The sequence below is a fragment of the Nelusetta ayraudi genome, unplaced genomic scaffold (assembly GCF_046127955.1).
Source record: "Nelusetta ayraudi isolate G7.1 ecotype Tasmania unplaced genomic scaffold, CSIRO-AGI_Nayr_v1 ptg000013l, whole genome shotgun sequence".
In the NCBI taxonomy this organism is placed as follows: domain Eukaryota; kingdom Metazoa; phylum Chordata; class Actinopteri; order Tetraodontiformes; family Monacanthidae; genus Nelusetta; species Nelusetta ayraudi.
Window position 1 is genome coordinate 2,930,624 of NW_027466063.1, and position 12,680 is coordinate 2,943,303.

General features: G+C 43.1%; 3 protein-coding genes across 4 annotated transcripts; 2 read left to right on the top strand and 1 right to left on the bottom strand.

Annotated features, from left to right (window-relative positions):
• The first annotated feature begins 64 nt into the window (after window positions 1-64).
• On the top strand, window positions 65-1,776 carry lsm7 (LSM7 homolog, U6 small nuclear RNA and mRNA degradation associated). The gene is made up of 4 exons (XM_076022822.1): window positions 65-212; window positions 505-595; window positions 717-788; window positions 1,333-1,776. Exons 1-4 carry the CDS (start codon window positions 207-209, stop codon window positions 1,473-1,475), a joined length of 312 nt encoding a protein of 103 aa, XP_075878937.1. The 5' UTR covers window positions 65-206; the 3' UTR covers window positions 1,476-1,776.
• A 949-nt stretch (window positions 1,777-2,725) lies between these two features.
• Window positions 2,726-8,782, top strand: tmprss9 (transmembrane serine protease 9). Of its 2 annotated transcripts, XM_076022823.1 has the most exons (16): window positions 2,726-2,866; window positions 3,163-3,369; window positions 3,492-3,619; window positions 3,703-3,770; window positions 3,849-4,024; window positions 4,152-4,196; window positions 4,465-4,578; window positions 5,086-5,251; window positions 5,399-5,673; window positions 5,851-5,993; window positions 6,393-6,678; window positions 6,762-6,875; window positions 6,954-7,122; window positions 7,197-7,462; window positions 7,611-7,747; window positions 8,552-8,782. In XM_076022823.1, the coding sequence occupies exons 2-16, from the start codon at window positions 3,228-3,230 to the stop codon at window positions 8,711-8,713; spliced, it is 2,391 nt and encodes a 796-aa protein (XP_075878938.1). In that variant the 5' UTR covers window positions 2,726-2,866; window positions 3,163-3,227; the 3' UTR covers window positions 8,714-8,782. The 2 variants fall into 2 exon arrangements, with proteins under 2 accessions (XP_075878938.1, XP_075878939.1); XM_076022824.1 differs by lacking the exon at window positions 2,726-2,866 and having other exon boundaries at window positions 3,229-3,369; window positions 3,458-3,619.
• A 1,206-nt stretch (window positions 8,783-9,988) lies between these two features.
• timm13 (translocase of inner mitochondrial membrane 13 homolog (yeast)) lies at window positions 9,989-11,200 on the bottom strand. The gene is made up of 3 exons (XM_076022826.1): window positions 10,964-11,200; window positions 10,771-10,839; window positions 9,989-10,559 (listed from the first exon to the last, which is right to left on the bottom strand). The coding sequence occupies exons 1-3, from the start codon at window positions 11,081-11,083 to the stop codon at window positions 10,461-10,463; spliced, it is 288 nt and encodes a 95-aa protein (XP_075878941.1). The 5' UTR covers window positions 11,084-11,200; the 3' UTR covers window positions 9,989-10,460.
• Between the last annotated feature and the right edge of the window lie 1,480 nt (window positions 11,201-12,680).

Genomic DNA, 12,680 nt, shown 5'->3' on the forward strand with positions numbered 1-12,680 from the left:
AAAATGCAGAGGTTTCCCATTCGCTAAAGAGGAACTCTTGCAAAGAAAATATATTAATAAACGTCTTCAAAAATGAAAAATAAATACGTTCAATTAACGCATACTATAAACTCTAAGGACGCTGATGACGTAGGTAGCGGCGCTCAACAATTTGATTGGTGGAGCATTGTGAGGTCAAAGTTTTACTTCCGTGTCACGCTGCGAACATGGCGGTGAGTGCGTCTAGTTTCAAATTATGAATATATAGCACCTTTGTCGGTGTAAATGTTGTGTGCGGTTTTAGGCAGTAGGCTTTACCGCCAGTGTCGTCGGTGACATAGACGAGCTGCTAGAAAGTAACCTGGCTTTTTGGCATCTTTCATTTGCTAACGTAACTAGCTGAGCATAGCTAACGCTGGGCACTTTGTGTGTGTGTGTGTGTGTGTGTGTGTGTGTGTGTGTTCATTCAGCTAGCCTGCATGTTGCATTAACTTGTTTTGAACAGTGTGTGTCTGCTTTGTGTAGGACAAAGAAAAGAAGAAAAAGGAGAGCATCTTCGACTTGTCGAAATACATCGACAAGCTTATTCGCGTGAAGTTTCAAGGAGGACGAGAGGGTGAGTAACATGACCGTTCGGCTGACTCCAGTTGGATTCACTGCCGGGGGAAACTCGTTTGGACCGACGGTGCTCACGTCAACGTCACTGTGGCGTTTTTAACTTTGATTTCCCCCCTTAGCCAGCGGAGTGCTGAAAGGCTTTGATCCTCTGCTCAACCTGGTGTTGGACGGCACTATCGAGTATATGCGAGGTAAGGCGAACTCGTTTTATAATGAATGAGATTTTGTAGGCTCAGCCTGCAGAAACAAACAATTTCTTCCACTCAGTTTCCTTCCCTCAAATTGTATTAAATGTAATCCTGCAATTGTTTGTCATCATTAAATGTGCCATATAAACGCAATTATTACATCTTTGTATATCATCCAGTCATTTTATTAGAGCAGAAGGGGAAAAAATGGTACATCCTGTTCTATAGATCTCTAGATGGGACATCCTGGGGATGGTGTGTTGGGGAATATTCATTTTAGCTGTGTCTGAGAGAAAACTGATCAGGTTGTTTGAAGTGGATAGAAAACCTTAAAGGGCTGGGGATGTTGACACTGTCTTGGGAGAGAGATTATTGCCTTTTGTGACACCAGAATGGGTCTTTGAGACATTTTCCCACCGTTTTCCAAGAATACCATGCAAACTTAAGCATACGGGACCCTAAAATGTCTAAATCTGTTGAAAATTGTGTCAACAGGTGAGTTGTTTTTTATTGTGTTATCCCAACAATTCTGTGACTTTCCATCCAGACCCAGATGACCAGCTGAAGCTGACGGAAGACACCAGGCAGCTCGGGCTGGTGGTCTGCAGAGGAACGTCAGTAGTGCTCATTTGTCCTCAGGATGGCATGGAGGCTATACCAAATCCATTCATACAGCAACAGGACGGCTAATGCTGTTAACTTTAATATGTTATAAACCTTTTTTATTTTAACGTTTGTTTTTAATTTACATTACGTTGATGAAAACAAGGCATATTTCTGTTATTAAAATCATAAGTTGGCTCTTAAAAGGACGCCTGAAAGCACTTTTGCTTTAGTTTCTGTCTGTGACTTACAAGCTTGGAGAATTTAAGTTGTCAAGCCCATGTTTGGGAAGTGTTAACAATACTGTTTTCTTTTTACCCATGATAAGTCAACTTTTTACTATTGTTTGTTGCTTTTGATAAAAAAAAATAAATAAAAAGAAAATGTATTTTGAGTGTCTTCATTTCTATTGTTTGTGTTGGTTGCATCTCATAGGAGATATAACTATCAAAAGAAGTTAGGAAAAAATAATAAAGTGGCTAACCTTCTGGTTTATCTATTAGCAAAATGTGAACTTTTGTCCAATTTTTTTTTCTTCTTTTTAAAAAAAGGGTAAGACTATAAAACAATGGATGAGTAAAGTTTGTTTTGTTTTTTTAGATCGTTTGCTCCTCATGATATACTCTTCCTCTTTCTTCCAGAACTTCTCTGACCAGTCTTGTGCTTTTAGCGGCCATTGTTCACAAACAGAAATGCCTAATTTAAACCTGCTGTTTTTAGGACAGGACAGGTTTAAAGGAATAAGCTGTGCGGAGTGTTTGTTGAGATGAGCCCTGCAAACCTTTTCGCACACAAACAGATGGTTGTGATCATGAGAGCAATGAGGTATAACTCCTCTAAGCCACGTGATGGCTCTCTGAGTTTACCTTTGTTGTTTCTTTGGGAGAGTGTACAGGGTGTGGTTACCTTTATAAATACAGCCATTTAGCAAAACTTTTTGGACTGGGCTTAATTGATTTATTGAGCACTCTGATTATTTTATTTGATAAAGTATTAAAATTAAATAGATGGCTTAGATGCCGGATTTCCATATAATTGTGATGGGTTGCCAGACACGGCACCTGATGGGTTGCCAGGTTTTGAGCGGAAATCCAAGAAACTTTACTCCACCTCTGCTCAGCCACTGTGTCAGTGGAGCATTAGCTGAGCTCAGGTCTGCGTTGGGATTTTTTTTTTTTTCTTCTGGTTCCTCTTCCCCCCCCCCCCCCCCCCCCCCCCTAAAAAAAAAACAACTGGTTTGTAATTTGGATTGCAAAAGTCCAGAGGTGCGAAACTGTTGTATTCTAGGGTGTAACCAAAGAGATCAGAAGCGATTAGGCGAGGGTCTGGACCGGGATTTGCGCGGCCCGAAAGTAAACGGGACACGGTGAGTTACCTGCGGGGCGGACGCGGCACGCCCCTTCACAGCTGGAACAAATAGTGGATCATTTCAGGCGCGGTCCGTGGACAGGCAGCGTTCCGCGGAATTATGCAAGGAGGTGAGTGGGTTTGATCCAGAATGCATGAACCTTGTATGAACTTCATAACGCGTATTGTTCGCTAGTGTAACCTGAAGTATGCCTTCTTTAGTCAGGCGTGGATGCAGCCTGCAACTTGTACCAGCTCTCCCCTGCTTTCATTGTGCAGCGCAGTGGTAAACTCAAAGCTAGTAGTAATAATTGAATTCTAATTTCTACTATGGTCGTGATCTGCACATCCACTTTGGAGCCATCTTAGATGTTAACAGAGCACCAGACCTCAAATAACTTAAGTAATCAAGTGTGTTTGATGACAGAAGGACACTTGGCGTCCTGATGCATTCAGAGGAGCCATTTGTGAAGGACGTACTGTGAATCCAACATGGAGATGAGGAAGGATGGCGGTGGAGGGATGTCGGCACCCTCAGGTGCATACTCTGTTCCCGCCCAATCTAGCTGCTACAAGAGTGCCCTCATAGTCCTCCTCCTCCTTGTCACAGGGCTCTTTGTTGGCCTGCTTATTGGTGAGTCCATGTGTTTTGTTATAAAGCTAAATTGTACTTGAACATGTAAGTATGAGTTTGATTCCAGTTAAAAATAAAAAATAAAAAGATCTCTTCCTCCTCCCCTCCTATGTTGCTACCAGCCTACTTGGTGCAGGAGGAGCATCGTTTCATGGAGACAGTGCAACTCAAGGGCCTGCAATATGATCCTGTTCTGCAGGAGGAGAACTCTGGTTACTCCATAGTGCTGACCTCTGTTTTGAAGTCTCAGGTTAGTTGATATTCTTATTATTTTGGATGCTCAAAAATTTCAACTTCAAATGTTTTATATTGCACATTATCACTCTCTTGCAGATTAAAAATGTCTTTGTTGGCTCGTCAATATCCCATCACTACGTTGATTGTAGTATTGTTGCCTATGGGTGAGTGAAATCTCACAGACATTTGTTTTTAAAACTCTCGGCACGAAACCAAAACTGTCTATTTCACTGTTATGCCAGTAACATTAATGGCGACGTGCTGGCAACATTTCGAGTGGCCTTCAGTGTGTCCAAGATCCAACAGTATTCAGACAACTTCGTGCAGGACCTGCTGAGAGCGGGCCTGACCTCAGCCATGCACGGGAAACCACTCGGAGTGCCGCAGTTCGGACAGATCAGCGGCATCATCCTGCTTGGTAGTTTAAGCGTGCGCTCATCAGTTTACTGTCTGTGGTCCTGCAGCTGCAGCATCCTGTGCACTGGGACACAAATGTCCAGAGATATAATCCTCATAGAATCAACTGTCATTTTTGTCTCATACAGGAGCCAGTGGGAAATCATTTTATAGCATCGGAAACGATATGATTGGTAAGTTACCTGTGTGTATACATATAAGTCTAAATAAGTCCATTCTCGATTAGTGCTTCTTAATAATACACAATGATCATTGATTCAACTGATAATGTCGTGTATCTGAAATTTTAAATTTTCATCTGTAAACGTCTTATAATAAATTCTTTCTGATTATAATTGTTTTTTTATGTGTGTGTTGGTTTGGATTGGATCCTGATTAAACTCCTCCAATTTAAGCTTAACTACAGATTTAATAATTTTCCCACCAATGTTGTGCCTCCAGCCAGGTGTCCTGACAACACCTTCACATGTGACGATGGAGAATGCATCACCAAAATGAACTCAGACTGCGACTTCATTACAGACTGTGCAGATGGCTCCGATGAAGCTCGTTGTGGTGAATAATTATTTTTTTTTAAAATTCAATTAAAATGTACTCAAGGCCTAGCATAAAACATTTTTATGGCTGTATTACCATAAAATATCATAGACGATGTATGTTGTGTGTATTTAGTTTGTTTTAGTTTTTTATTTCACAAAAAATCTGTCGTACTTTCATCTTTCATCTTTGCTGCAGTTGCCCATAATGTGGAGGGTCTAGTTAGTTAGTTTTTATCCTTCCACAGCTGGGTTTGCAATGCTGTAAGATTAAGTGTGACATTAATCAACTGAATAGAATTTTCTGATGAGAGATAAATATTTGTGCACTGATGTTGATGATTTCTCCGGGTATAGTCATTGATGGTAAAAATTCCTTATTTTCAACAATAGTCTTTCTTACCACTAGAGGCCACTAAATGTTATAACACAGGGCCTTTAATTTTTGATATTCAGTTGTTGCCTCTCCCTCAATTTTTTTTTAGCAGTAGCAGCATCTTTTCTGTTTCTCAAACGTTTCCCTCAGCCTGTGGCACACGTCCTGCGATGGGGACTCGGGTGGTGGGTGGCGATGATGCTCGGGAGGGGGAGTTGCCCTGGCAGGTCAGTCTGAGGCTGCGGGGACACCATGTCTGCGGCGCCTCCATCATCAACCAACGCTGGATTGTCAGTGCAGCACACTGCTTTGAGAGGTTAGTCAGTAACTCGTCATTCATTTATCATCCTTTTATGTGCAGTTGCATTAGTTTATGACTCAAAATTATTCAGTGTTCTATTTAGAGAGTTGCATGAATAATTACTGTAAGGTCTGTCATCTTCTCTTTTATCTCTGTGTCCAGAGACCGCGACCCGACAGAGTGGACGGCCCTGGTGGGGGCCACACAAGCCAGTGGTGAAGAGGCCACGTCTAAAATCATAAACATCAAGAGGCTGGTAGTGTCCCCAAACTATAACTCTGAGACCACCGACAACGATGTCACAGTCCTGGAGCTGGAGACACCTGTCACCTTCACTTCGTACATCCAGCCTGTCTGTCTACCTGCCCGCTCTCACGTCTTTGTGCCTGGACAAAGCTGCATGGTGTCAGGATGGGGGGCACTCCACCAGTATCAATGTGAGTCTGCCTTTTAATGGGCATTGCTAAAGAAAACTGCAGCTGTTTTTGTTTTTTATAAGGCTTTAAGATTAAGACAAATATGTTTAGATGTTAGTACTGAGTCCCATAACGGTTGCCTTGCTGTGCTAATCTTAAGAAATATAATTATTTCTCTGTGGTTCGTGTGTCTCTCAGATCAGGTACCCCCCACTCTGCAGAAGGCCGTGGTGAAAGTCATCGACTCCAAGGTCTGCAACAAGTCATCTGTGTACAAAGGTGCGGTGACGCACAACATGATGTGTGCAGGCTTTCTGCAGGGCAAGGTGGACTCGTGTCAGGTCAGTGCTGTTTCGTTCCTTTACATATAAGCAAGTACAATAGCATGAATATCAAATTACTTTTCTAGCTTGGGGCAGTATTCTGATTTCTATGCTGACTTGGTCTAGTTTTCTTTATTTTGAACCGATGGGGCGTAAGTGAGACTGTTCTCATCCTTTAAATGAACGCCTTGAGGCCCAGATGTTATTTTAGTTGCAGCAGGACAGGTTATGTCTCTCATAATATTACTGTGATATTAGGAACAAATCAGACTTGGCTTGTTTATGTAGCTTCCTGTTATTATACAGTAATTCATCAACATGATTCTGAAACTTGACAAATCATTTTTAGGTACACAAACTAGATTATTTTGTTTTAAATGACAGAATTAGTGGTCACTCCCAGTTTTTCTCCTTCAGGGTGACTCTGGAGGCCCGTTGGTGTGCGAGGGTGCCCCAGGAAGGTTCTTCCTGGCGGGAGTGGTGAGCTGGGGTGTTGGCTGTGCCCGGATCAACAAGCCTGGGGTTTACTCCCGCGTTACCAGGCTCCGCAACTGGATTCTGAGCCACACCGATCCCGGCTCAGTCCATGAGTACTCGGAGTATGTCTCCTCTGAGCAGCTTCTCCTGACAGAAGAAAGCTTCGACCCTCTGCCCCTACCCAGACCCTCTGCCAACAGTGTGGTGGCTGCTCCATCGCCACCTGGTAACACTGCACTGAAAGAAGCCTAGTTCGGTCGAAGTTGTACAGTTCATCAGGCTTCATTGTCACAACTTCCTGTCTTCCAGCGATAAACTGCACCGGAAACTTCCAGTGTAGCGCCACCTCCTGCATCAAGAAGATCAACCCAGAGTGTGACGGCGTCCTGGACTGCCCCAACAGGGCCGACGAACAAAACTGCAGTAAGGTTGAGTCCGTAAAGGAACGCATGTGCTGAGCTGGAGGGAAACAGTTTGTTTTATTTGCGGGTTCTTCTGTAGACTGTGGTATACGTCCTGCCCTGGGCACTCAAAGGATTGTGGGTGGAGTAACAGCTCGAAGAGGGGAATGGCCCTGGGTTGGAAGCCTCCAGTACCAAAAACTTCACCGCTGCGGTGCCACGCTTGTTCACAGCATGTGGCTAATCACTGCAGCACACTGCTTCAAGAGGTATGTCCTTGAAATATCACGTGGAACATCTCCATGAACTCACTGTCTGTGCTGTTTTCTTTGTTGTTGCTCAGTGACCCTAGTCCAACCAACTGGGCTGTGAGCCTGGGGTCTGTGCTGCGGTCTGGGCTGGGGGCCCTGATCATCCCCATCCAGAGGGTCATCATCCACACAGCCTTTAACAGCACCAGCATGGACCACGACGTGGCTCTGGTGGAGCTGGCAGTCCCAGCACCCATGTCCTACACCATCCAGTCCATCTGCCTGCCATCGTCGGTGCACCTCTTCCTGAAGACGGCACAGTGCTACATCACAGGCTGGGGGTCCATGAGGGAAGGAGGTGAGGGTTCCTGCTAACATCATACCTACTGGACTGATTGCACGGTGCTATTGTGATATACAGCTTCCTTTTTCAGTGCTCTGAGCATTCTTTAAACATTTTTTGTCATGGATGAAAATCAGTGACCAATAATATCTTTCTGGCCCAGGATCACTGACCAACCTGCTGCAGAAAGCTGCAGTGAATGTCATTGACCAGGCAGACTGCCAGCACTCCTATGGGAATGTCCTGACTCCCAACATGATGTGTGCTGGCTCCATGGAGGGGGGCAGGGACACCTGTTTGGTAAGATTCAGATCATTACTCTATGAGTTGGTAAACTCGACTATTTGTGTAGTCCTAGGATGGCTTTCTCATATTGCATCTACTGGGAACTGATCCTGGAACGTGATCTTTTGTAACACTTATTTTGGAAATCTAACTGAATTGTTTTTAAAATATGAAGATGCTGGAAATTGAATGTTGTGCCAGGTTATCAGAACTGCGGATGTGTTATAATGTGAGAAAAACACTAAATGGGCCTGTAGTTGGTGAAAGTTTCACTGTTAGGAAATACAGGTTTGATCTAGCACATATTTGCAAAGGACAGTGAAAGTTCCTCCACTGGAGTTTTTATCAGGCAGGACAAAATTGAAAAATGTTAAATGGTCTTTTTAATCAGTTTACTACTGTATTTAGAGATGTTTAGTGTCTTTAAAAAGATGGTACCACAGTATTGGCTGTAAAGGCAGGACTGTGGCCTGCATTCAAATATTCCCTCTATTTGCATGTACATGGAAATAGATTTCTCAGGTGTTTTGAAAAGGAGAAAGTTAAGTGTCACTTTTATAACAAACAGGCTTGCTAATGTGAAGAGAGTAGACCTGCTTTTACTGTAATCTTCTTATGTAAGAAAACCCACACACATTCCTGTCTCGGTCAAAGCTCCTGGCATCTCAGCACTGATCCAAATGCTTCTCTCTGTGTGCCTCACTTAGCAACCATTTCCCATGTCCAGCAATTCAAAGTGTAGCCTTTTAATTGGGACAATTATCTGAATGTATTAACATATGTAAGCTGTTGTTTTCCATTCCCTTCTCTACGATTCAGGGAGACTCTGGGGGTCCACTGGCCTGCCGTCAGCCTTCTGGCCCGTGGTTTATTGCTGGAGTGACTAGCTGGGGACATGGATGCGGCAGAACTGGGTTCCCGGGGGTTTACACTCGAGTGACGTCCATCAGGAAGTGGATTTCCACATATGTGCCTTTCTAAGAAGTTAATCTGACGAACCAAAAAACTGAATGGACTTCAATGGACTGGATTTTTAATTTTTTTTTGTAACTGACTTGACTCATGTTATACACTACACAAAACATTTCCTCCAGTGTTGACCTGTCTGGCCAACTGGATTTATGGGTGCTTTTAAAAAACAGAAAAACAGTGCAAGGTACAAGTGTCTTCCGTAATGTGCTGGAAACAAAACTATGGCTTTGTCACAGCAAAGATCAAAAATATTTATTTGGATTATTTATTTTTCTGTTTGGCGTACTAAATATGTCATGTTTACTTTTCATATTGTGTAGGGTGCAGAATTTCTCCCTTGGGACATGTGCTTGTTTTGGTATTGGTTATTGAGAAAAAAAAATATCTTGCTTGTTAATGTGAGGGTTCTCTGGGAAAGTGTAGCTCTGTATGGGATTGGTGTGGGAAGCAGATTTGCATGTATTGACCTTTTGACTTGAGTTTGACAAACACAAGCTTTGGTGCTGTTCATAAACAAACTTTTCAGTGAGAACTGAGGGACTTATCGACAAGGTTTATTTTCCATGGAAATCCTTTTAATATGCTCAAAAATCACAATGCAAAGAATGTTCACAGGCTCCTTGTTTCTCCACACAAACTGAGCAGGATGGGCTGGAGTTCCCAGACGTTTCACGAAACCATGCACACAAAGCTGAGAAAGGTTCAGTAGCCGGTGTAGCACTAGGCAGACCCTGCTGAAACAAGCCCACTACTGTGGAGGGCTGCAGATAGAATGACAACATGAAAACCGGTCAGACAGAACTGTTTTGTTCTCCAGGCGTACTTTGATACAGGACTGTTTGAAGGCTCATGAATGCCAAGTTCATGGCAGCTAAAATGCCAGTCGCTCCTCAACCCGGCTTTAAGTTGGACTTTTTACAGCCGAGATCTGATAAGCAAAGGCAAAATTCTTCACCTGTGCTGTTTATTTCCCAAGAAAAAACACAGGAGTTCCCCCTCACTTTCTAAGTTGACACAAAAAAATAAGTAGCGTAAAACAGTCAGTCGGGAGTTTTTCTCAACTCAGTGGCAAGGATTTTTTTTTTTAACTAAAGAGATAAACACAACATACAATCAATAGAAAATCAATTTGTATTATGCAAAATTAATTTCACCAAGATTTTCTAACGTGTCTCCAGCCTGTTAATTCACTCCCCCCAAAAGAAAATCATAAAAAGACAAATTTGCATGTTCCTGTTTTACCCGAGTCTTGTGTGATTGAATTGTGTGAAAAAGACCTGAAAATGGTAGTAATATGAGAGCTTTATTTAAAAAATAAATAAAGAAATTGGTTATGCATTATGGTATTTATTATTCAAAATTCCCATCCTACTGAAGGGACTGAAACGTATCCCAGGATACACTGCACTAGACATTGAGAACTCTTGAAAGGTCATAAAGGGGTGAGCACATAGTTGCAATCACACTCAGACTTCAATATTTTTTGAGTTTTCAATTTCTCTGATCTCTGTGTATTCTCTCCCTCACACACATACACAGGTCATATCTGCAGGTTCATGCGTGTTTGACTTGATTAAACATGGCTTGAGTCCATTGGCTCTGCTTTTATCTGTGTCTGTCTGTGAGGCACTGACAGACGTTGGAGGTCTGCTGCTGTTTCTGCTGCTGCAGTGACACCAGCCCAAAGCTCCTGACCTCTGCTGGGACACGTCGCTCTTCCTCCCTCTGAGCATCAGCCTCAAAGAGTTTTTGAGTTTTACATGCGAGCCCTTTCCTTCTGTAACCTGGAGTTGTACGTTCGGGACACAGTGTTCCAGGCATCCATATAGCGGTCCATACACATGGCAATACATTTCTGCAGGGGAAAACATTTAAATTAATCCACTGGGCAAATATTTATGAGAATTTACAAATGTGGGGTGGTATTGAATGGAATTAGTGTATATAGTGTTCTAAATTACTGTATGTTTCAAATAATGAATGTCAATGATAACTCGCATTACAAAAGGCGCTGAAGACACAACTCTTAACATTTTACATTTGAGAGAAAATCATCTTTGGCTTACCTGCTCAGAATTGTCCAGTGTGCTTCCAGGTTTAGCGATGCACTTCTTGAAGCATTTGTCTGTCATTCTCTGGAACACATTGACAATTACCCGTTAATGATGGGGTGTTTCATGCAGCTAAATAACAATATATAAGGTGCTCGGCATTCCTTTAACTTTGCTGCTAGCTTAGCAGCCGGGTCCATTGATTTACCTGCAGCAGCTCCTGAGCGTTAGCCACCGCGATCTGGACCTTAACCTGCTCCATGATGGCGCCAGAGTCCACTTTTCCGCCCGCGCCACCGGCTGAGAAGTCTGAACCGAACCCGTCCATGTCTAGTCGAATCTTTAAGCAAAAATGTACAGTTGTAGACCTGCTTTCGGTGCACGTGCACACACCAGCCGCTAGATTAGGCTACCACAAGTTTTTCGGTGCCCTTGACAGCGGCGGAAGTCTGTATACGTCACTTCCGTGAAAGAACCACTTTTTTTTTCTCCCAAAGGGACTAAATGGAACTTGAACTATATCTTCTTTTCTGAAATGTTTCGTAGACCTTGCGTTTGAAGTCGTCTTAAAAAATATGTGGCTAAAACACAATTGATCGTATTCAGGAGCCCATTCAGCTCCACTGACAAAAACGATTGGACACGCACACAGGTCGAACACACGATGGCGACATTAACCGCTTTATCACTAAAGTTGGATTTTCACTCAGTTTTGGTGATCCAAGAACACAGGTTTGCCTTTTCAGGTCGCTCAGGGCTGTAAATAGACAGACGATAGATAGATAGATAGATAGATAGATAGATAGATAGATAGATAGATACTCTAAACTTGAAAGATGGACAAATGCTTAATGATGTGAAGAAGGGGCCGGTGACATAAATAGAAAGTTATCTGAACCTCTACATTGTTTGTTGTTGATGCCTCCTCAAAAGGATGTCCCCCTCCGAATAGCCTCCTTCTTGTGTTTCAGACAGGGTGACCTCACTGGCGAGACCACCTGCCTGGAGTGAACAAATATCTCGTACAGTGAGTCCTCGGGCAACAATAGTGTGACGGTTACTGTCACCCAAACCGTCTGTCTGCGAGTGGTTTATTGCAATGCCGCCGGGGGGGTTGAGGGGATTGGGGAGTAATTGTGGGGGGTCTGATTAGTGGCGTGCCTGCCTGAGAGTAATTAATGGCTGCTTACACAATGCTTGCTTCTCAAGCACATGAAACACATGCACATGAATCCACAGACGAGTTTGGCTCAGAGCCACTGGGTCGCAAAGGGGGAGGGAGGGTTGGGTTAAAGTGCAGTAAAATGAATTAACCCTAGATTACAATCATGAGTTCATTAATCTAATCTTCTTAAATTCATAATCTCCTTAAGGCACACTTGTGTGTATGAAAGCATTTGGTCCTGTCAGCTACAGAGCAGGCCCCAGTCAGCACTGGCAACAGTGATTAGAAGAAGGTAAATTACCATTGGTAGCGTGTGTTTTGCGGTGTCAAACGTTGACGTATCACACATCTGTTTGGTAATTACCTCATGGCTTTCAAGTGGTTTTCAAAAAAGCTGTTTACTGTTTGTGACTCCCCCATTACTTGGAAATGGGAAACAGAGGATAAAAGAAACCCGCGTTAAAAACACACACACACACACACACACACACACACACACACACACACACACACACGCACACACACGCACACATGCTTGTATACAAACTAGGAGTCTCAGAACAGCAGCGGCTTTAAATCTACAAAAGCAGCTGTTGAACGACAGATAGCTGGGGAGGAGGGAGGAAACCTGAGCAATGTGTTTGTGACGGTGGTGATCAATCAGCTGCTTGTATGAGTCAGGCAGCAAATAAAAAAGATTTCTTGGAAATACAATTTTGAATATTCAACAGTGGTTGCCAGTTTGCTTTTAGTGATTTGA

What these genes read in the sequence shown, in the direction of transcription:
- lsm7 (XM_076022822.1), top strand. An exon ending in GTTTCAAGGAGGACGAGAGG is followed by an intron (nt 596 to 716) that starts GTGAGTAACATG and finishes TTCCCCCCTTAG; the next exon opens with CCAGCGGAGTGCTGAAAGGC. An exon ending in CACTATCGAGTATATGCGAG is followed by an intron (nt 789 to 1,332) that starts GTAAGGCGAACT and finishes CTTTCCATCCAG; the next exon opens with ACCCAGATGACCAGCTGAAG.
- tmprss9 (XM_076022823.1), top strand. Translation starts at nt 3,228, where the DNA reads ATGGAGATGAGGAAGGATGGCGGTGGAGGGATGTCGGCACCCTCAGGT. An exon ending in TGTAGTATTGTTGCCTATGG is followed by an intron (nt 3,771 to 3,848) that starts GTGAGTGAAATC and finishes CTGTTATGCCAG; the next exon opens with TAACATTAATGGCGACGTGC. An exon ending in GCAAGGTGGACTCGTGTCAG is followed by an intron (nt 5,994 to 6,392) that starts GTCAGTGCTGTT and finishes TTTCTCCTTCAG; the next exon opens with GGTGACTCTGGAGGCCCGTT.
- timm13 (XM_076022826.1), bottom strand. Translation starts at nt 11,083, where the DNA reads ATGGACGGGTTCGGTTCAGACTTCTCAGCCGGTGGCGCGGGCGGAAAA. An exon ending in ACGCTCAGGAGCTGCTGCAG is followed by an intron (nt 10,840 to 10,963) that starts GTAAATCAATGG and finishes AATGTGTTCCAG; the next exon opens with AGAATGACAGACAAATGCTT. An exon ending in CACTGGACAATTCTGAGCAG is followed by an intron (nt 10,560 to 10,770) that starts GTAAGCCAAAGA and finishes TTTCCCCTGCAG; the next exon opens with AAATGTATTGCCATGTGTAT.